The following is a 24,687-nucleotide window of genomic DNA, read 5'->3' on the forward strand; positions in this document are numbered from 1 at the left end:
GATTAAACCTGATGGGTCATTAATGTTACAATGTTCCTCAGATGGTGAAAACCATCCTTTAGAGTTTTTAAAATTTTCTAGCAAGCATATACATCCATTATTAAAACTTAAAGCATGTGTTAAATTTAATTTGATTCAGTTTATAAATAAGGTTGGAATATCAAATAAAGGTAAGTTGGATCAGTATACAATTGTTTTACCTCCATCTAAAGATCAATTTATTATTAATAATTTAGAAGTGTTTGAAGGTGTGGGAAAATTTAATGGATTGTGTAAAATCATAGTAGATAATCAGATAGCTCCTGTAGTGAGACCACAATGTAGAGTACCACTTATTTTAAAACCTAAACTTGAATTAAAATTAAACAAATTAGATAGAGATCAACCTTTAAAGAAAAAAAGTAATCAACTAAAAGTAAGATTAGGTTGAGAAAGTAGATCAACCTTTAAACTGGGTTAGCAATCTAGTAATAATTGAAAAAGCTAATGGATCCTTAAGAATATGCCTTGATCCTCAAGATCTTAACGAAGCTATAAAAAGAGACCATGTGTTGATTCCAACCATTCAGGAGATTTTACCAAAGCTATGTAATAAATCAGTTTACTCTGTTTTGGATTTAAAGAATGGGTTTTTTCAAATAGAGTTAGATGGGGATAGCAGTGATCTTTGTACTTTTAGCACACCATTTGGATGCTATAAATTCCTAAGGCTTCCAATGGGTATTTCCTGTGTACCTAAAAAACTCAATATTAAATTCAACAAGCAAAAACTTCAATATAGGGTTAATGAGGTTAAATATTTAGGTAATTTATTTAATGTATCAGGCATGCGACCTGATCCTGATCAAATTCAAACCATTATTGAGTTACAGGAACTTCAGAATAAGCATGAATTACAGCGTGTTTTGGGAATATGTAATTATTTGAGGAAACCTGTACCACATTTTTCAGAGAAATCAGCCATATTAAGGGAACTTTTGAAAAACAAAGCAGAATGGTAGTGGTTGCAGCTATTTTCTAAAGCATCCAGGAAATTAAAAAAAAGAAAAAAAAATTCCAACGTACCTGTGTTAGGAATATTTGATAGCAGTAAACCTATCACTATACAGGCAGATAGTTCTAAAGATGGGTTAGGTTGCTGCTTATTGCAGAATGGGCAACCAATGGCTTTTTCCTCTAGAAGTTTGAATAATGCAGAAAAAAACTATGCTCAGATTGAGAAAGAATTTCTTAGTATTTTATTTGCTGTTAATAAATTTCACTATTACATTTATGGTAAAGAGGTAGAAGTGCTTACTGATCATAAACCATTAGTTTCAATTATGAACAAAAATATTGCTAATGTGTTGTCAAATAGACTGCAAAGGATAAAATTAAGCTCTTAAAATATAACTTAAATATTTGCCTGGGAAATATATGTACAATGCAGATTTACTTCCTTCACGTTCCTTTATTGAAACACACACAAATGAAAACATGGATATGATAGAGATTGTTCATACACTAACAAAACAACTTCAAATGTTTGAGAGTAAGAAAAGGGAATTTCAGAAAGCTACATTAGAAGATGAAGGGTTAATGTTAGTGAAAGAATATTGCCAAAAGGGATGGCCTTTGAGTGTTGATAAAGTTTCTAAAGAAGCAAGATCTTATTTTAAATTTAAAAATGAGTTGAGTGTTGAACAAGATTAAGTTTTTTTTTTAACAATCGAATTGCACTAAGGAAGTGTATGTTAACATTATTGCATGAAGCTCACTGTGGGGTTGAAAAATCAAAAGCTAGGGCTCGACAAGTACTATTTTGGCCAGGAATCAACAGTGACATTGGGAATATGATTTCTAAATGCCTAATTTGTGATATGTTCAGGCCTCAGACAGTAAAAGAACCTCTTGTTTATCATGAAATTCCCAGTTTACCTTATGAAAATGTTGGTACTGATATCTGTGGGTATGCGAGGAAAAGTTCCCTAGTAATAGGCTTACTAAATGGGTAAATTACTATTACTTAACTAAATAGGTAGACATAATTCCTCTAAAAAATAAAAATGCAGTGGAAGTTACTGGTAAATTGAAATCGATATTTGCAACACACGGAATACCCAAAACTTTAATTTGTGATAATGTACCATTTAATAGTTGGAAAATGAGTTTCGCAAGGGATTGGGGATTTGAAAAGGGAAAGGCCTGAATTTATTCCTGGGAAAAAGGTAATGATGAGATGGGAAAATAAACGGGAGCCCGCTATAGTTTTAAAAAAGCATTCAACTCCTAGATCATATTGGATTAGAATAAAAGATAATACGGTAATTAGATGGAATAACTTCCATTTAAGATAAACTAGAAATCAGAATTTAGTGACATTAGACTATTACGATCTATGCAATGAAAATGAGGAAAATATAAGTAGTGAACATCCAAAAATACATAATGATCCTCACTATCAAGATAATAGCAATAATATTAATCGTGATTGTGTATATAAAACAAGAAGTAGTCATAATGTATATCGACCTTCCAAATATGACAATTATGTAATGCAGTGATTCCTATGACTCTCCCAAAAGAGGGGAGATGTTACATATATGTGGCAACACACTAGTTGCTTATTGAACTGAACTGAAGTAATTGCCAGTTGATGTTGGTTTGTAATAAACAATGTGTTATGTGATCCTGTAGTAATGTCACTTATTTATTGATCAAGTAATATTAATATGAATATCACAGACAGAAATAACAAATTCATTCATACACCTTACAAATCAAAATCTCGAAATTTTTAGACTATCAAAAACTACTCAAATTAAACCACGAGCTTCTCCTCACACTCCAACAATCATCATGTGAATTAACACTCCCTTTGCTTCATCAACTCCATTTAAATCCCTCAGTTTGTCTCTTTCTTTCATATGCTGTCTCCCTATTTTGGACATTTAGATGCAATCAAATCCATTTTGATGCACCAGTGTAACATAGTTTTCTTCCCTTCATCTCCCATATCATAAAAGTATGTCCGCAATTGTAAAAATAAGCTCAGTATGGAAAAAGTATGTTTACTCACCTCTTCCAAACTGAACTTTAGTATTGGAATACATGCTGAATCTACAAGAGTTAGACTGCTCCGTGTAAATTCCTTTATAAGGAATGATGCGATCACCAAACAAATTTAAATAAAACCCTGTACTGTTACAAATATCTCTAACTGGTTAAAAAAATAATTAATCCTTTGTGCAGCTGTAATTACATTCCTAACCCCTTTTAGTACCAGACCACTGAAACTGGACAAGAGGTTGTTAATAATACTTAACTGACTTAGAGGTCATTAATAATACTCAATATTTATATGTGCTAATTCTCCAAAGTTCTCTGTCAGCACCACAAACTTCAAATGGCCCTCTACTTTTGGATACAAAGACTACCACTGTTAGCATGCTTCCCCCAGAAAAAATCTTGCCAGCATGCTTGCCATTTTCTGTAACAATATTTGTCAGATCTGTGATTCCATAATATAAGACAGAATCAGTAATAATTACCGGTGGACATTTCTATGATTGCATAATTATATGGTTTCAGGTTAAGCTGATTTCAAAATGAGTGGCCATGAACAATATGGAGAAAATAAATTTTTGCTTCTTACTATCGTACATAATTCACAAAAACTACAGGGAATTACTGTTAAAAATGGATTTTTCAGAATGGCATTTTAGAACTATTTGACTTAAAAATTTAGAAACCAGTGTTCTTTCTATTTCATGATTAAAAAAGACAGAACTGCAAGAGAAACTTTAGAAATTAAATAAAACTCGTAAGAAAAACAATTTTTCCTCTAAATGGATATTCATCAGCTCAATGTATAAAAAATTCTGAAAGCAACTAAAATTACAGAAGTTACAAGTTATTTTGATATTTCACATACATTATTGGAAAAGCACTTGAAACTTCAAAATAACTCACAGTTCCAATACTTAATGTAATTAATAAATATTTAAATGAGCTTCATGTATGTGCACATAAACATTTTAAATCACAAAAAATTCAACATGTGTTAAAACTCTGTATAAAATAACTTGCCTGGGGTATTATTCAAAAACATTTGTTTTGCCAGAATCCTATTCTCCACTTTATTCTCATTTTCATTTTCTTTCACAGGTGATGGAGGCCACATCGTATCACGAAACAGTTGCAAATAAAATAGTAACATAGGTTCAGAAAGAATCCAAGATACTGTTTCTCTCAATTGCCTGCAAAACAAACAAATTAATAGAATAAAATATATAAATTGTAACATTACATAATAAAAATGAATAGTTACTTTTGCATAATGTTTCAAATGGCACTATTTTATTTGAATATTAGCTTAACTAAGACAGTCCGATTCCAATGCCTTCCATTAAACTGAAATTCGCCTCATTTCTAATATAGAATATGTTTCAGGCAGTATAATATGAACATGTGCACATAAAAATGTCCTTCAAAATTTTGATTCAATATCAATTGACTAATTACAAATTCAAATCTATAAGTTTCATAAGATGGATTAATTTGTCATATTTTTGTTGAAAAGACATTTTAAAAACATTTCTGGAGAATAAGCCACATTAAATGCATAGTTTGGAAGCCTTTTCCTGAGTAACCAATCTCATTTAACATGTGAAAAATCTCTAATTTAATAAACCTTTAGATAAGAGGATTAATTAATAATAATAGTCATCATTTCAAAATATATTCAAGGTTAAGGTACCTGTAAATATACAAATGCAAGTATGCATCTAAGCACTGCTAATTTTCAGACTTTTTTAAATAGGTACAACTAAGGATTAAGATATGAGGAAAACACACAATGAATGAAATGGACATAAAAAGGATATATGTGTGTGATAATTTAATGCATAGGAGGAATCGGATACTTTAACAGCTTGCAGTCTTAGATGGCTGAAAGATGAAAAGATGATGCTCACAAAAATGAATTTTGAAGAAGTCCCAATCTTTATTTTCCCCGCATATAAAAACCATCTTAATAGAAATTTATCCAGTGATAATGAAATATGATACATTCTATGTACATTGGTTTTAGAGGTACAACAAAAGCATTTTAGAACAGCATCAGCAGTGTAGAGTTCTTTGCAGGATGGAAACTAGGGAAAGGAACGTCATAGTTGTTGTGCCAAGAATATTTATACCAAGTATCATGCAGAAAGTACTCTAAGTTATGACTGGTTAATTTCATGTTGTTATGTAACACAGAATTGTTTTTACAAAGTTTGCATTATTTATCTTTTTTATAATCTTCTATGTTTATTTCAACTTTACTTTGATTTCGATTGCATAATGACAATTTCCAATGTTTAATTTCTACAAATAATATAGTACTCAAATACATAAAGATGATAGTGTCGGGGACGATTACTCGAGTTTTACAGGATTTCTCTACAGTAATTTATTTTTACTCCAAATTGAATTGTCTAAAATGCTACATGAGAATAAGTTCTTTGAGTAACAACTATTCGCGGAAATATTTGGCCTGACTAGAATTGCCGGTTTGGCTTTAACTTATAACTCGAGTAAAGACGAAACACTTTCATATTTACGAATTTTTATCAATTATTGATCATTGAACGGGAGTTGGTTTGTTCCCCTTGAAAAGTCAGCTAATTTCCGATCAATGACAATAATTACATGTTTTAATTTTACTTTTACAATTGTAATATTATTCTTCGTGATGATTTAACTCCAGTCCCCGTTAAAACATTATTAACATTTTGCTTTCAAATTAACTTACCAGTATGGATGCACACTTTTAAAATAATTCTACTTTAATTAAACTTAGGAGATAATATAATCAATTAATCAATACTGTTTAGGAAATAAATTATATATATATATATATATGATATTTTGGCAGTCGGGCACATAAGTGACGAAGCTTGCCGCCAGAGTCTGGGCATTGTTTGCCCGAGTGGAATACAGCAGAAATGATGACACAAAAAGATTTCACTTTTTACTGCAGATCATTTTTACTTTAGATGAAATTCTCCAATAGTGATTTAAACTAAGTACGATTAAATTTAGACTTTCTGCATCATAACTATTTTAGCAAAGGAAAGATTGGTTAAGCAGCAGCGAAGTGTGGTAGAGCAGGAGGAGAAAAGCAATCTGCTCCAAAATGGCGTGACTTCGTTATTTATAGAAGCAGTTATGTAATAGGCTGATATGTTCTCGAAAGTACTGGTCTAGAGGGAAGATCCTGAATTGTAGAAAGTTAATTAAAGGTTGCTTGTTCGCATAAAGCAAAGCCGTCCTATTTTTTTATATTTTACACACACACATATATATTAATTACATGCTATATCTCTTAGGAATATCCATTTTGGAACTTATTCACTGCTGAATCACATAAATCGACTCATAACAGAACCCCCTATCTACTGGGAAACCTGACTTCTAGGGTTACCACCTCACTCCCCACCTATGCAAGCTTTCAGCAATTCTGAACTCTTATGGGTTTCATTTTTAGCATCTAACTTTTCCAGTAACTTCCCTTTTCAAGCATAAATAATGTCTTTTGCTTACAGTTCATAATACTTTATCATTTTCATTACCTTCTTAAGTTCTTGGCTGATTTCTTAAAGGACTATGACACAGCTGAATATATGAAACTAAGAGGATTACATACTTGCCAACCTACAACACTAAAAAATTAGATTTTTCTCAACAACGAAGTTCAGTTACTAATTCTTAAATGCAAACAGTAAAAAAATACTTGCTTGTAAAAATACATAGTTTTCATACAAATACTATTAACGGTGGCAGATTTTGCTTTCATTAAAATAGAAACTTCATAATTTTGTTCATAGCAATTGCCACGTAGGCCTGCTTTTGCTAATAAAAGTTTTTCTAATGTATCATTACTAATGTAGATCTAAATTTAGTCCTTGTTTTCACAGCAACACTGAAAATCCTTTCACATTTTGCATTACTATGGGGAATTGTCAGAATGGCCAACATTATTCTAGACAGTTCACTATACTTTAAAATTCCATCAGCACCATTTAGTTTTCTAACTAAACTCCACAGTGTGTCATATCTAGCTGGTTTTATACTTTTATCCAAGTTTTCTAATCGTAAACTGCAAAACTGTGACTGCAATATATCAGTTACAGCATCAATATCACCTTTCATGATTAAATGAAGTAAAACTGGAAATCTATTAAAAAAATCTTATATCAGAAAAAGATGCATTTGCTAAAGCAGAAACATCAACAACTTTAGCATGCAAAATCACTTGATCATTGACTGGAAATTTATGTAGTATATTATCACATACTCAGCAGAAGTAGCTTCTAACATGTATATAAAATGTAATTTTGTCTTCCTCTGAAAAAACTTCCACAACTTTTTTTGTTGCAACCCTTATGACCAAATCTTTATCTTTCTTCTAACTTTTGATTTCACCATAGATTACATCATATATAGAATTAGAAGACAAAACAATGACTGGTTTTACAAACTTTGATAAAATGTCTTTTAATAGATCACAAATCATTGATTACAAAACATGAATCAATGGAATTCTGCTTTGTAGGATTGCATTAAGAACATCAAATGATAAAAAAAAGGCAACCGTACAAAAGAGCAGAAAGCTTTGTTAAGGTATGAGGACAAAAATATAAATATTCGTCTTCGTAAGATAACGTACAGTAATTGGAAAATGTTTCCCTTGTTGAGCAATTTTTTTTTTTTTTTTTTTTTTTTTTTTTTAATGTTGAGAAAAATCTGTATCAGCTTTACGTTTATATTTAATAGTATTATTTTGAAAATTGCCAATTAAATTCTTCACTAGTTCAGACATTACTTACCTATTCTTACTCAAACCTATTTTTAACAGTTGAAGTAGTAACTACACCTCCAATTATTTTAGGTATAACTTTTCAATAGAGCTTTTTATTTGTACTCTAGAAGCATTTACTTCTTTAAAAAATGCAAGAAGTAGGTTCCACTGATTAAGGATTCTAAATAAACATTTCTTTAAAAATAGCCAGCATGTACATAGATACATGTTTCAAAATTTTTCTTATTTCAGTATTATGCAGCTGCTGGAATTGTTTTAATTTTTTCCTTCTTTTTAGGACACCTTTCAAGATAATAATAAAAATCAACAATGTGTTTGCCCACACTTACTGGTAAAAAAGTTGCTCTTTTTTTAGCTGCTAAATTTAAGAGGAGACAGATGCATCTATAATTTGCAAATTGAAGCTTCCTTTTTCAAGATGCCTGCAACACCAGTCTTCAAACCTACCATTATTGGTGCATTATCAGCACCAAGTGCTAAACAATTATCCAGAAGAATTGTATTTTCTTCTAAAGTTTTAATAATTAGCTGTGCTATATTAAAGCCTATGTGGGAACAGAAAGTAAACTACACTCAATTTCTGAAGATACTGGATTAAAAAAAAGAAACAACAAATGGATACAGTTTTGAATTGGTATTATTGCTCCCATCCGTAGAGAGACAGAATGGAACTGTCTTAATGCAGTCAATAACTGAAGATTTATTTTTCATACCCAAGTCTTTAACAACTGCAGCCATTTTGGTCCTTGAGTATTTCTTAGCAATTTTGCTATCTGTAAACACTTTTCTAAATAAAGCTGCAGCATGATCTGATGCATTCAGTGGCAGCTTGTGCTCCAGTAAAAGGCAGAGAACAGGCATTCTACATTAATAGCTTTTTGATCCTTCGTTTCCACAGTAAAATTTAATTATTTTTTTCAATAGAATTCATGTTATCCTTGTGTTTTTTTTTTTTTTTTTTTTTGCAAGCACGTTTGAGAACATCAGCCCTTCCACCATGCGAAATCAAAAACTTGCAATGACAAACAGTACACATCGGAAATATATTCCATTTCCTTGAGGAATTAACAGAAGGAAAGTCATCTGTGTACCATTTTTGAAAATTACATGAGTATTTTAACTTTTTGCAGACATAACTAAAACAATAGATCATAATTTCTTAAACTATTTCTTGAAAGCTCATACACTCACACCAGTCGGCGACTAGATGAACGAAATAACAGCCTGATCTTGGTTTGTGCTCATTGGCTAATTATGCCAGATGACACACAGTGGTTCTCAATGGTGATTGGAGAACTGGAACAGAATGCTTTCGAACACATATGGTCTCACTCAGAAGTGCGCCATCAGTTTTCTTTTAGATGTAATCTAGAGAAAAACCAAGTGATGCCCAGAATAACTTTTGTTTTGGTGCAAATAATGAAATATAAATCCAAGATACATCAAAATCGTGAAAAATTTGAAGAACAAGAAAAAGTTGGGGGAAATCTGTTCAAAATCAGGTTGGCAGGAGAACAGGCAGAGATCGGGAGTCTCTTGCCCAAATCGGGAGAGTTTGTAATTCTGGGATTATAAAATCTAAAGTCACCCCTCAGAAAAAACAAACTTGAAATTATGAATGTAACTAATTGCATCAGCCTAGTGGCAATTCCAGAAATTAATGGTTGAACACTAAGAAAATGTAACTAATTGCACCAGCCTAGTGGCAATTCCAGAAATTAGTGGTTGGACACTAAGAAAATATGTTAGCTAATAATAGGAGTTTTATGATTAGAGAACACTGGATTAAAGAGGTATAATTTGTAAGTTAAATGGCATCATACAAAACAGTTTGGTAACAAAATGTTATTCCAGCTAAAGCTAAGGTATGCATAATAAGAGATTAACACAATCCACAATTAATTCTATTTATGGCAATAAACAGGTAAATACAACATTCAGTATCTATTCAAAGACAAAATCACCTGTTTATTGTTTGTCCATACGTAATTTGAACAAATATAATTAAAGTTCTTCTCAGCCAGTTAAATACACCTTTAAGTTCAAATATTTCACCAATCAATACATATAGTGGTTCTGCAATAGAGTCCTTTTTATCTTCTTTACTGAAAAATGAAAGAAATAAATAAATTATATGTACAATTCAACCGATAAATTATAACTAGGAAATGCACACAAATATCAAGTAATAAATTTTATTAATTTCCAGCAAGATTTTGTATTATGTCATGATGGTGCATCATCAATAATACAAAAGTTATATTATATAAACTAATATGTATTCTGGAGGTGGGGAACATATCAATTGCCTCAACAGGATTTGAACTATTTCTTCGAATTTCTAGTTGGATGTGCTAAACACTTACATTATGAGTACTCACAAGAAAAAGGAATTATTCCTTACAACATGAGATTAAGAAATATTCAAGCTGAAATCACTGCATTTTAGATTTATAGCCCCCAGATGAATGATTCGTAATTAATAGTAAAAAAATTGTCTTTACTAACTCTCAACAGTATTTGAAACAAAATTACCAATAGGCAGAAAAGTTCTATTCTTGCCAAAAGATATATTGTAAAGCTGCTAAATTTTCCCAAACAGGAATCAATCTTATTTTTGAAAACATATATTAAAAGTCATAAATGTGGATAGCAAAAAATTACTCCATGAAAACAAGATAAGGAAAATTTTAAAAAGTAGCTCTTTAGGTAGCTGAATATGGCAAAGCACATGAAAGCTATCTGCCTAGGGAAAGTAATGCTTTTGTGGAGGACTTTCTAACAGAAAATGACTTATATAATTCACATTACAGATGAGAAAACCCACAAAAACCAACCATGCAGCCAAGACGTTTGTCCGGGATTGAACCCAGGTTGAACTAGCAATATTCAGCAATTTTAAGCATTTGCTGGTGGGGGCCAGCACATGAATTGCCAGAAACATTATGAACATTATGAATTGCCAGAAAAAACTGAAAATGAAATTAACTGGACTAAAAAGAAAATTTTTATGTATATGGTTAAAAAGTATGAGAAATTTAAAAAGTTCTGGATTTCAATTTCAAACTGAGCAGCTGACTGGATATGAAAAATTATTTCTGTCAATTTGACGTATTTTTGAAAATTTTCTCCAAACAGCTAAACAAATGATACATTTATACATGCAAGTTTTTTAACACTCCAGTATGCCACCACAGTATAAACATGTAACAATGTAAAAGATACAATGACTTACATCAATTAAAATCATTCTTTACTGTATTTGTTAGAAACAAAAAAACAACCCCCATACATTAAAAAAAAAAAACTTTAAATTGTTTAGTAAATTAATCATTCTTTAGAACAAAAATATGCAAGACTGTATTTTTATTATTAAAGAAAAGTAATTTTTCATTAAGTAGTTGCAGTAAGTGGCACAATATTTCTAAAATGAGTATTAATCAAAGATTTCATAAAATGACTTGAAATTTACCTTAAAAATAAACAAAGATGATAAATTTTAATGTCTGCTATCATAGAAATTTATCCACATATAACAATTTTCCCAATAATACCAAATTACTTTACTTCCACCTTACATTTAGAACAATGCATAAAAATAATATCCTCAAATAATTAAAAATACTAACCTACCTAATCTTCTTCAGAATCTTGATTACGTGTCCGATAAACTTTTCTTATTTCTGTTTCAGGATCTTTAAAATCATACTTATAGTTCACAGCAAGGTACCAGGTAAAATAAATAACTTAATAAAACATCTTTACTTCTATCTCACACAACCTTAAAGAAACACTTATTATTACCCCTTTCAATTCCACTAAATACCCATTTCGAATTCACTTTAGTTAGGGCCATGGGATCCAAAAATTAACGAACACTGTTTCACACAACACAGAATAAAGCCAAATACAAAATTTCCAGATTTTTTCCCGATTTCCCCCCTTTTCCGATTAAAGAACCGTAATTCGTCCATTAATATCACATGACATATCCCATGATCTCTCATTTCTCTCACACAAAATAATGCGTAATCGGAACTGAGTACTGCTCACATTATTACCAAAGTCCCAGGTAGTAACCTTTATCGTCTCCAAAATGTCGCCAAACTACCAGTTACCATATTCTAAAGATCAGCCTTTCAAACATAAGAATCATAAATAATGGCGAAAATAACAAAATTTATTGAAATTACATCATGCAAATCAGCAATCATTTAACGGAATTGCAGCATATATCTTAAAATTAATTAAAAAGTAATTTGCTCTTATCTTTTCTGTGTACTATCGAATGTTTACATCCTTTGTCTGAAAAAATAACATGTGTTTCATTTTTCTAATTTAAGTAGTTTACATTAAGACTGTTGTTGGCGATTTGTCACTATTCTTGATGACATTTAAAATCCAGATGCCTATTTTCACTTTCCTCTTCCCATCCCCCCATTTTCTCTTGAAGAAGAGGGACACGTGTCTGATTGCCGTTGAATGAGATAAGAGTTTTATTCAAAATCTACACCAAACTAAGGTTGCTGTTTTCCCCAAGTTTAAATTTTATATTGGTTTATCTCTCTTCCAATTTGAGTTTGAAAAACACCAGTTGCATTTAAATATATTGCTACTTATTCTTAGATTACATGAAACGTGTCATGATAATTAAACACAATTCTGTACATTCTTATTTTTAAATTCAGTGTCATGTGGTTCAATCAGCAGACTTTCAGGATTGTTTCTTGGGTGTTTAATGTCAGTCCATCACAACTGAACAGTAATAGCAATTGTTTTCTAGTTTTGCTTTATAGTTATATAATCAAAATTATGAATTATATTTTCTTATTTATAAATTTTTTATTATATGCTTATACCCTTTCTTCCTTCCATCCTTAAGTAAATTTTTAAAAATAAAATGATCATGTTATCAGACGACGTGATTTACAGTCGTCTGAAAGTCCTTGCAGTAAATGTTAATGTAAACAAATCTTTATAATTTTTTGGCTTACTAGGCTAGCTTTTTATTTCCTGTTTCTCAGATTAATTACGCTTGGATTTTTCAGTCTAATATGCTCTTGTGTGTGATGTGAATAAAAAAAAAAAAAAAAAAAAAAAAAAAGAGACATGTTTATTCAAGAATCTCGTTTAATTTTGCAGTGATATTATTATTTTTTTCATGGTGCCGAAACCGGAGACGACTGTTTGCATTATTTTTTCGGATTGCACTAGGCTAATTTTTCAACATTTGGATTGCAGGTACAGTAACTTTGTAATTTTATACAGTACAAAGTCTTTATTCCGAACTCGTCGGGACTTCGGCGCTTCCGTATTAGGGGTTTTTTCGGATTATAGATAATCAATTTAAATCTGGTAAGATGGCAGGCAGAAACTATAAAATTAAAAATATGAAACTGTAATTTATGAAATAAAGAGCAATTATGATCTAAAGGGTATCAAAATTTACAAAAAAAAAAAAAAAAGGCTTAATATTTATTTTTTTATTTTATTAAACATTTCTTTCAATGTAAGTTGTTTAAGTTGCTTCGTTTTATGTGCTAATACTTTCTCTATAATTCTATGAACAGACATAATTTGTTCAGTTACAAAGTTCCGCTGTTCAAGTCCTGTAAGTGCTGAGAATACCGACTAACTTGTCCATCGAAATTTTTTTGTTTTGACTAACCTCTCTGTCACTTTCTTCATGCCTTTATCCATTTTTTACAGCAATTCTACTTTTTATTTGAAGGACATCAAAACGTGCTTTCGCTTTGTAGATCCTTTGTCAGCTCCAGAATCGGAAACTCTTTTTCACATAATGAAAAGTTCAAGCTTACTTCTTATAAAATTGCTCTAACAGTCTGCAAAAAATAATAAGCCGAATCCAATTAGAAGATTAAGGAACAACGCAATCTGCAACATTAACTGAAATAGATAATTTTAGCCTAGCTTATACTGTCCATTATACATTAAACACACATGCATAAAGGTATTATGTGCATGCGTAAAGGTATTATGTGCATGCGTAAAGGTATTATGAGCATGCGTAAACACATATACGCATGCGTAAACACTATGCATGCGTAAACGCTACACATGCGCAGAATTACGATTTTTCACCATGATTTATTCTGCTGCTGTACAAGAACATTACAATTGCAGATTCATTAGGTTTACTTAGGAGAAGGAAGGACATATGACCTCATCAGGATTTGATCTCTGGATTACCCAACTGTAGCCAGACATGCTTTCCAATTTACACGTGGAAGCATGTAGTGAGGAGAGAGAAAATTTCTTATATTCTCTTCTACTTAAAAGGCAATTGATGAAGATGAAATAATTTGTTAAATCAAGCTGGTGACAATTACTGTCTACGTCATTTTAATTTGAGTACCATCTGTAGAGTTAAGTTTATTTACCCTCACTAAACACAGGGTTTATGGTAAAATGTCTCACATAATGCCTTTGATCTTACCAATGACTTACTACATGACATTGTGTTATTGGACGATTTTCAAATTTTGCTTACATATGCTGTCCCAGAAGAAAAGAAAGAATATTCAAGATAAATTAATATTTAAAGTTTAATTTCAGCAATGCATTACATAAAATGAATTTTATGATACTATGAATTTATAACAATATATAACAAATTACTATACTATATAACAATTTAAAATATTAAAAAAAATCTACTGAAAATTTTTAGATAAAAATTTAGCAAATCAATAAGAATAATTTGTCTTCCACTTCATGTCAAGTCCGTTACCTCATTACCTTGAGATTATTTTATCCCCAATTAGTTTGTAAATCTGCCTAAAGGGGGGACAGTACATATTCAAAGTAGTCAAACTTAACTTGACTAGTTTATCTATGTCACTGAATATGTACTGCCTTTTTTAGACAGATTTATAAACTAATTTTGGGTAAAATAATCTCAAGATGACGGACTTGACAAGAAGTAAAAGACAAATTATTTTCTATTGATTTGTTAAAGGAAAAAAAAAAAAAAAAAAAAGAGAAAAAAAAAAAAAAAAACACCTCTGAAAATAATTTTTATTGTGAATATAACACATTAATAGTTCATATTTAAAATAATTAAACTTCTATATTTAAAAAATAAATTAGGTTACAAAACAAAGACATTGAATAACATGAAACTTGAAAGAGACAGGCATTTTCGCCTACGATCACACATTTTAAGATTTATATCTAAAAAATTTCAATTGATTTTTTTATATTTTGAATTGTAGAAATATATTTATAGTCATCTTTATGCAATGCATTGCTCAAATTAAACTTTAAACATAACTTATCTTGAATTTTCTTTCTTTTCTTCTAGCACAGCATATGTAAGGAAAATTTGAAAATGGGCCTATAACTTATTTCTGAAAAATATATAATTACATAGCAAAGAAAATTATTTTTAATGTAAAATGCTTAATTTTTTATTTATTCTACGTAAATTTTTCTTAGCATTCAAATTTGGTAGAATATTTTCATTCTGTAAATTTCTCTTCACTCAAAACAGTCATAAAAGTATTAAACAGCAGGTTAAGAGAGACTTCGCAAAGGTGGAGGAAAAAAAAAAAAAACTAAATGTTAAGATTTAAAAAGGTGAATCAGAGGCCGATGATAATTAAGTAGAGGCTTTACTAAATGATGGAATTAATCATGCACATGGCATAGCACACTTCTACATATCACACCAAACTACACTACAAGTGTTGCCAATACAACCTAAGCAAAATATAAACAGTTACGGTTAATATACATATAACATCAAATCATAAACCAGGGAGTAAGTGTGATTATTTTCAACACCCTCCCTTAATCACATATTATTTTAAATTTATCTCTTAAATAACATAATCTTGGTTTAGGCAAGCATTTTGTAAACAAATCAGCTAATTGATTTTCACTAGAAACATATACAAGATTTATATCATACAATTTTACTACATCCCTAATATACTTTAATATCCAAATGTTTTAGTTTAAGTTCCAAATGTTTTAGTTTTAGTTTAGCACAATTACTTTCATTTAATATTGCTTTAATTACAGACTGACTATCCTCATAAACTGAAACTTTAATGTTGTCGACTCCTAAAATTTCTTTACATACATTATAAAATACAGTTAGGTCCTGAATAGCTTTTGCTAAAACCAAAATTTCTGCCTCAGTAGAGGACAGAGCAATAGACGTTTGCTTCTTAACAGAGCAAGTTAGAGGATAACCATTAAAGAAAATAATATACCCAGAAATATATTTTATATCACATGTATCTGACCCCCAACCAGCATCAACATAAACATTTAACATAAAATCAACACTATTAGATTTACAAAATAATAATCTGAGTTCAGATGTCCCTTTTAAATATTGAAGAATTTGCTTCAGACCAGCCCAAGCACTGTTAGTGGGTTGCTCTTGTATCTGACTCAGACAGTTCACAGAATACAAAATATCAGGACGAGTTGTCATAGATAGGCAAAGTACCTACAAGTTCACGATAAGGGCCATGAAATCTTTCACCATTCACAAAATTTGATGAAGTTAACTTAGGCACTAGGAGAGTATCAGATGGCTTACAATCTAACATTTTAAATCTATTTAACAATTTTTACTACATCACTTGAATCACATATTACTTCATCTACATCTACATCACTTGAATCACATATTACTTCATCTTTAGTAGGATCTTTACTTTCTATGGAAAAATCATTTTGAACCGAGATACATTTCTTTTTCTCTTCATTGAACAATACATTTCGAAAAACCACAACATGATTTGTGACTGGGTCCAGTAAATGATAACCCATGGTAGAGTATCCAATAAAAATCATCTTTTTTGATTTTGGAACCATATTTCTTTCTTAAGTTATCAGGAACTCTCATGTATGCATCAGATCCAAACACCTTAATAATATTCAAATCAGGCGGCTTTCCATATTTGAGCTCATGAGGTAGATTTTCAACAGTCTGATTTGGAATTCTATTCTTAAGACATGCAGCTGTTTTGTACAGCATAACCCCAAAAGGATTTAGAAAGCTTTGCTTCACATATAAGAGCCCGGGCCTTCTCTAAAAGATATCTGTTGGCTAGCCACACCATTCAAAGGAGGTGAATATGGAAGAGCAGGATCTATCATAACACCATTTTTTTTGCAATAATGAGCTAGTTCACCAGACACGTATTCCTTGGCATTATCACATCGGATTTTGTAGTGATTAGGATTTTGCTTTAGGAACAATTTAAACACTTCATTTATGTCACTCTTGTGCTTTAAGAGATGCACTTCAGTAAATCTAGAAAAATTGTCTATAATTGTAGCAAAATACTTTTCACCTTCCCTAGTGGGTGGATCAATGGGACCACACATATGTCAGTGAGTATCATTCTCATTGGCACATGCTCTCTGCTTCTAGGGCCTTTGTTCATAGGAGTGTTGGAATGTTTTGCTAGTACGCACTCTTCACAAAAACTTGATGGTGACTCAGATACTGGCAAACCCATTTCTTTTAATATTTTATCAGATGAGTGCCCCATGCGCCTGTGCCATAATTCTGCACTATTATTTGCAATGTATGTTGAAGCTTTAACAGGTTCAAATTGACTCACATACTGTCCTTTCTCATTTAGCAAACTCAAATTTTTTCATTCCTCTTTTCAATAACAGCTACATCATTCTTAAAAATTACACTGTAACCTGCTTTTTGAATATTCTTCACAGGTATTAATTGACCGTTCAACTCGGGCACATACAACACATCTTTAAGCAATATTTCTCTTCCATTTAATGTTCCAGGTATTTTATCAATACCTTCTACCTTTAAAACATCATTTTTCAAAGCACATGCAACAGTTCCAGAAAAAGGTTTAATTTCTTCAAACAACTCACCTTTATTACACATGTGTGTAGATGCTCCAGAATTCAGAATGAAATTTCCAACAGGCCCGCCAACCATGAATGTTACTGCAGCTGATTCTCTGTAATCTAATTTATGCTGAAATCTGAAATCCTTCTTGTAATGCCCTGGGCGTCCACATCCAAAACAAACTAATTTTCTCTTGCAAAGCTTGGCAATATGACCTTTACTTTTACATTTGTGGCAGATGATATCACACTTATCAGCACTAAAAGCTACATTATTACTTGAGCCAGAAACACGAGAATCGTAAGAATTTCTCTCACCTTGCAATTCTTCAGCATTCAAGAGTATTTGCATAACAAAGTCCAGCGTAAGCATTTCATTTGGCTGGTTCTCAATCGTCGATTTAATAATATCATACTCAGCAGGTAGTGACATCAAATAAATAATCACATCCATATCATTGACTTCAGCATCCGAGTGTTGTAGTTCATTTACGATTGCCAACAATTTGTTAATATGTCACTGCATACTGCAATCTTGGCATTTCTTCAGTGTTGATAATTTCTTTCGTACTAATATTTGACTAACTGCCCTCACCTTCAGGTATTTATTCTTTAAACTGCTCCAAATTTCACATGCAGAAGATTCACTCGACATGGTCGCCAATATGGCATCATCTAGAATTGTTAGCAGCAATGTGCAAGCCTTTGTTGCATCTTTGATTTGAGCAACTTTCATTTCATCTGCTTCAACGTCTAAATATTTATCAAGTTCTTTGGCTGCAAACACAGCTTTAACACGGTGCTGAAACAGAGAAAAGTTTTTACTGTTAAACGGCTCAACACAATACTTTGTGTTCTCATCACGTGCTGCCATTTCAAATTTCACTTAAAGTGCGATTCCGTTCCAAACAAATAAGTTCCACAAGACAAATATAAATGCTTCACCTCTAGCGTGTTCAATATCAGAACTACGCTCTGCTGTTAAGATTTAAAAAGGTGAATCAGAGGCCAATGATAATTAAGTAGAAGTTTTATTAAATGATGGAATTAATCATGCACATGACATAGCACACTTCTACATATCGCATTACACTATGAGTGTTGCCAATACAAACCTAAGCAATATATAAACAGTTACGGTTAATATACATATAACATCAAATCATAAACCAGAGAGTATGTGTGATTATTCTCAACACTAAACAAGCAAAGACACTTATATAGAAAAATGATTTAAAGTACAATCTTACCTATCTGAATCATCAAGGAAAAGTAACTCTTCATCATCAGAATCATCCAACTGACTTAAAGTATTCTGGACTCTGGGGGAAAAAATTACAACCAGTTCTTAACTAATATATATATATACATATATACATGAATTCGTAAGTATTTAATCTACTTTAATTATACAAAATGTTTTAATGGCCTAAAACAGTAATCCACAAAATTTTATTTAAATAAAAATTCCTTTAAAAATTTCTTTAGTAGACATTATTGCATCTCAGACAACAAAGAGCAAGCTAAATTTTTCTTGCTTTGGAATAAAAATAAACTCACAAGTTTTTGCTTTGGATACTGGGCTGCTGCTTTAGATATGTAAAAAGTGTTTTGATATCACAAAACATAATTATCATCACAAACTGTATTGGTGAAAGCAATTTTAAATTTCATTATGAAATAATTAGATACAGCTTGACTATGAAGACATTCATTATATGTTAATTCCATAAAATGGTTATTTTGGCAGGCAAAGGTAACAAAAATGTATTTTGTCATTTTCAATATTTGCAAAAATTTGCAAAAATGACTTAATATTGAATCATTGAAAGTACTGGCAATAAATGAGGGGGGGGGGAATGCTGAAATGGAATTAACCAAAAAAGGAATTCATTATAAAGATTAACACCTTCAATATGAAACCAGAAGATGTACAAAGGAATGTTTTCATGAAATGTTACTGAAAATTATTTGCAGCAAAATACACATATACTGAAATTTACTATTGATTGTTTGAAATTCATCAAATTATTATTAATATATTAAAAACATATGGTAAGGTACACTATTTTAATTTTTAAATATTTCCACTTTCAATACAATTAATTCAATATTTGCAAAATTTGCAAAAATGACTTAATATTGAATCATTGAAAGTACTGGCAATAAATGAGGGGGGGGGGAGTGCTGAAATGGAATTAACCAAAAGAGGAATTCATTATAAAGATTAACACCTTCAATATGAAACTAGAAGATGTACAAAGGAATGTTTTCATGAAATGTTACTGAAAATTATTTGCAGCAAAATATACATATACTGAAATTTACTATTGATCGTTTGAAATTCATCAAATTATTATTAATATATTAAAAACATATGGTAAGGTACACTATTTTAATTTTTAAATATTTCCACTTTCAATACAATTAGCAAGCTGCACATCCAATTTCATTAGTTATGCATTATTTTTAAAATAGGGAATACTTTAAGCATCATATAAAAATAAGAGAGACATCAAAGAAGCTTACCCTTTGAAAAATTGCAGAATATTAAACTTGAAAGGCTTTTTTGGTGGACAAGGTGGATGTTTCATATAGTCTGGACTAGGACTTAAAAAATCATACAATGCTTCACTTTTATTCAAGCCGTCATCTTTTGTCACAGCCTAGGTATGGAATTAAAAAAAATAATTACATGACTGGTATCATTTAAGTTGCATTTTAACTAGAAATTCAGAACAAATAAAACAATATATTGTGGCAAAACATCTGGGAAATTCAAAATACTATTGAACTTTATGAATTTATATTTATCTCTTGTGAAATCAATCAGATTAAAACAAAATAAGAATCAAAGAATAAGGGTGTATGGCATAGACAATTTTTCATCTCTTTAACTAAAACCTAAATAATTATTTATATGTATTGGGTTGGCAACTAAGTAATTGCGGATTTCACTCATAGATGGCTTCAGTTGAATTTTTAGAGTTGCAGACGTAGTACAAATGTAAAACACATTTTGTTATTTGATAGTTGGCAATTCAGCTGTCAATCAGTAAAAAAAGTTTTTTGATTGGTTGCGTAGTTTACGTTTGACGTTCGTTGAAAAATGGAAAATCAAAAGGAACATTTTCGTCATATTTTGCCTTTTTATTTCTGCAAAGGGAAAAAAGCATCACAAGCTCATAAAAAGTTATGTGCTGTTTATGGTGACGAAGCCTTAAAAGAACAGCAGAGTCAAAATTGGTTTGCCAAATTTCGTTCTGGTGATTTTTCACTCAAAGATGAAAAACACTCTGGTCGTCCAGTTGAAGTTGATGACGACCTAATCAAAGAAATAATCGATTTGGATTGTCACAGTACAACACATTAGATTGCAGATAGCTTCATGTATCACATACATGCATTGAAAATAACTTAAAACAACTTGGCTATGTTCAAAAACTCGATACATGGGTTCCTCACGAACTGAAAGAAACACATTTAACGCAACGCATTAACAGCTGCGATTTGCTAAAGAAATGTAATGAAAATGATCCATTTTTAAAACGAGTGATAACTGGCGATGAAAAATGGGTTGTTTACAACAATATCAAGCGGAAAAGATCGTGGAGCAGGCCAGGTGAACCAACTCAAACAACATCAAAAGCTGATATTCATCAAAAGAAGGTTTTGTTATCAGTTTGGTGGGATTACAAAGGAATTGTCTACTTTGAACTCTTACCACCCAACCGAACGATCAATTCTGATGTCTACATTGAACAACTAATGAAATTAAACAATGCAGTTGAAGAAAAGCGGCCCGAATTGACAAACCGAAAAGGTGTTGTATTCCATCATGACAACGCAAGGCCACACACATCTTTGGTCACTCAGCACAAATTATTGGAGCTTGGTTGGGATGTTTTGCCACATCCACCATATAGTCCTGACCTTGCACCATCTGATTACTTTTTGTTTCGATCTTTACAAAACTCCTTGAATGATAAAAATTTCAATAATGATGATGATGTCAAATCGTACCTGATTCAGTTTTTTGCTAATAAAAAACAGAAGTTTTATGAACGTGGGATTATGATGCTGCCTGAAAGATGGCAAAAGGTCATTGATCAAAATGGGAATACATTACAGAATAAAGTTATTTAGTTCCATGAAAAAATTGTCTTAGATTTTCTAAAAAAAAAAATCTGCAATTACTTAGTTGCCAACCCAATATATACATGTGGTAGGCTAAAAGCGTAAACTGAATTACAGAGCTTAAAAAACAAGAACTCAAAATAGTTCCATCGAATATTTCCAACATTAAATTATATTGTGCACTGCAGTTCAAATTCTAAAACAAAGAAAACTGAATTACTCATCAGCTTTATATAATTAACTGCCAGACAAGGAGGAATTAAGTAAATCAGACTTGAATGTCACCTTTTAGCAAAATCAAAAATATTTCTCAACACACTCCCCACTAGAACTCTGACAAAAGTTCATCTAACTGAATTATACAACTCCATAAATCTCTTCTCTGTAACATACAAAAATTTTAATCAATCAAAATTTCAATTACAAAAACAAGTTACACATAACATGTATTAATTTATAAAATGTTACAACTGTACTAATAAAATGGTTAAAATATTCCTTAGTTAGATATTCAATTTAATCATTAAGGAAAAGAAATATATAATGACTTCATTTGAGCTCAAAGTCTGTCTGAAATCAGAATTCAAGAGAACAGAGGTGTTGAGCAGTACATTTTAGTCTCATTACCAGTTCTTAGTTCAAATGACCAGATTTTACTATCATGTCCAGGAATGGCTGTTATAATTCTGCCATGTTTACATAACAATTTGTTTTCATTGTCTTTTTCAACTAAAACAACATCTCCTAGTTTCAGTTCTGGTTGAAATTTGAGATCCTTCAAAAAAATGGATAGTTCCATTTTTTATAAGGTTTAATAAATATTGCTGCTTCCGTATATACCACAACTGTTACAATTCCGATAATTCTTGCAAAAGTCGGAGGTTGAATTAGTTTGTCTGATGTTTAAGAAATGCAATGGAGTTAAGGGTTGTGGTCTGTCATTTTCCTTACGTCGTAGCTTAGAGGTCATGAACTAAGGACCGACTCAGCCTTGTAATATAGACATTTCTTCGAATGCCAACAATTTTTTTAAAACATTTTTTGATGGATCTAATGAATCCCTCACAAAACCCTCCCCACCACCATGCAGCTCAATTATAAACTTCCAATAGGTTCTTTTTAAGGCAATAAAATCCTTTAATGTGTTATCTTTTAAAACTATCACATATTCCATCCATATTCGCAATCAATATGGCAGTTACATTTGCATTTACATGGCAATTACATTTGCCATGAGTTATATAACATGGCAAATGTAATTGCCACATAATTCTTGTATCATATATACACAATATTAAGCTCTTAGGCATCTTCTTCAACCAGCCTGTATAATTCATAATTTTATGGACACACTAAGTATATATAGGTTGATATATACTTAGTGTGACCATAAAATCTATATATAGAAAATTAAAAAAAAAATTAAATATTAAACCATTTTTATTTCAACTTAAAAAAAATTTGCTCACATCTCCTTATTTAAGAACTTCTGTCTGATTGCATATAATCACTTCTCCTGTCCCTCCTGTCTACAGCAACCCAACGATAAAAAAATTAAACTCTGTATTCACTTGGAAGACTCCATTTACAGATTTTACCCTTAGCTTTCAACTTGGACTACAGTAGCAATAAATTTTATTTTCTCTTCACTTCTTTTGTACAGTAACATGAAGGTGAATAGCTACATTTTTATCTGCACTTTATGCGATTTATTATTGCATATACATGCTGTGCCATTTTCTTTCATTATTTGGTCTTTTTTAACTTTATATTTGGAGTTTATTGATACTCCACAATGTCAATTTTATGGTTAAAAATTGCATAGTATCAGAAGCATTGATTTGGCTACCATTTAGCTGGGACAAAAACTCAATTTTTTTTCCCATCCTCCTGACAAAAGCAAAAATGATTCAATATGACTATTATAATGATTTGGCCATTTGACCTTGACTTCTCTGTTTTTGTTCTTAAAATTGTCTCCATTCTTTGTTGTTGCATATTATAATTCGATTAAAAATTTTCCTGACAAATTCTGGGTTGGATTTCAATGCTACAGCATAAACAAGTATAGATTGGGTCATAAAAAAAGTCTCCGCGTTTTTTTGCCACTAGATGGTGTTGATGCCTATTTATCCAGCAACACTCATTCGATTGTCTTAAACAAACATGTGCTTAAAAGGTGACATTCAGCTTCCATTGTTTGTGAACCATAGTTTTCTAATTCATTGCTCGTGTAAAAAGTTATATTGATTTGAAAATGAGTGAAGTATCTGAAGAAATATGCTATGTGATGCTTTTTACTTTTATTATAAGCAAAATCATATAACAAATATATATTTATATAATAAATTATTAATTATAAGCAAATTAACAAATTGGAAGAAATATTGAATGTTTTTACAAAATCTGCAGCAAATTTTGAATGAATCTTCTAATAATATCTGGCAGAGTAATCAAGACTATCTAGTAAGACATACCAAACATTTTCAGTTATCTCAAAATATTACATGTTTACATCTGTATTGACTCCACTTTACAATTTTTATCATCTGAAATAATTGAAAAGTCACATAAAAAAGTTAACTTTCTGTCAAAGGTAAATTAAGTTAAATGTGACTTACTGACAAAAATGTTTGCAAAGAATTCTTTGCTTTTTCTAGATAGTTCTTGTCCAAACTCTTAAAACGAGGTTTAGTAGGTAACTCGATCTTTTTCAACCAATATGCAGCCTGAAAGAAATAATATTCGATGTAATTTTGAATAATATTACCAATTTAAGACCTAGTTTTATTTTTAATATAGTTTATATTAAAAATAAACTTAAATTAAACTATAAATAA

General features: G+C 30.9%; 1 protein-coding gene across 3 annotated transcripts in view; it reads right to left on the reverse strand.

Annotated features, from left to right (window-relative positions):
- The window catches only part of snz (sorting nexin snazarus), a 135,690-nt gene that overhangs the window by 9,930 nt on the left and 101,073 nt on the right, over nt 1-24,687 (reverse strand). For all 3 annotated transcript variants that reach the window (XM_035351503.2, XM_085820510.1, XM_085820509.1), the window contains 5 exons: nt 24,469-24,576; nt 20,240-20,376; nt 18,961-19,032; nt 9,811-9,951; nt 4,069-4,238 (listed from right to left, as the gene is read on the reverse strand). In XM_035351503.2, the coding sequence (XP_035207394.1) occupies nt 4,069-4,238; nt 9,811-9,951; nt 18,961-19,032; nt 20,240-20,376; nt 24,469-24,576 (628 nt within the window). The remainder of the gene's footprint in view (nt 1-4,068; nt 4,239-9,810; nt 9,952-18,960; nt 19,033-20,239; nt 20,377-24,468; nt 24,577-24,687) is intronic.

This window comes from Stegodyphus dumicola, chromosome 7 (assembly GCF_044657685.1).
Source record: "Stegodyphus dumicola isolate Sdum_Otavi_A_Nest chromosome 7, ASM4465768v1".
In the NCBI taxonomy this organism is placed as follows: domain Eukaryota; kingdom Metazoa; phylum Arthropoda; class Arachnida; order Araneae; family Eresidae; genus Stegodyphus; species Stegodyphus dumicola.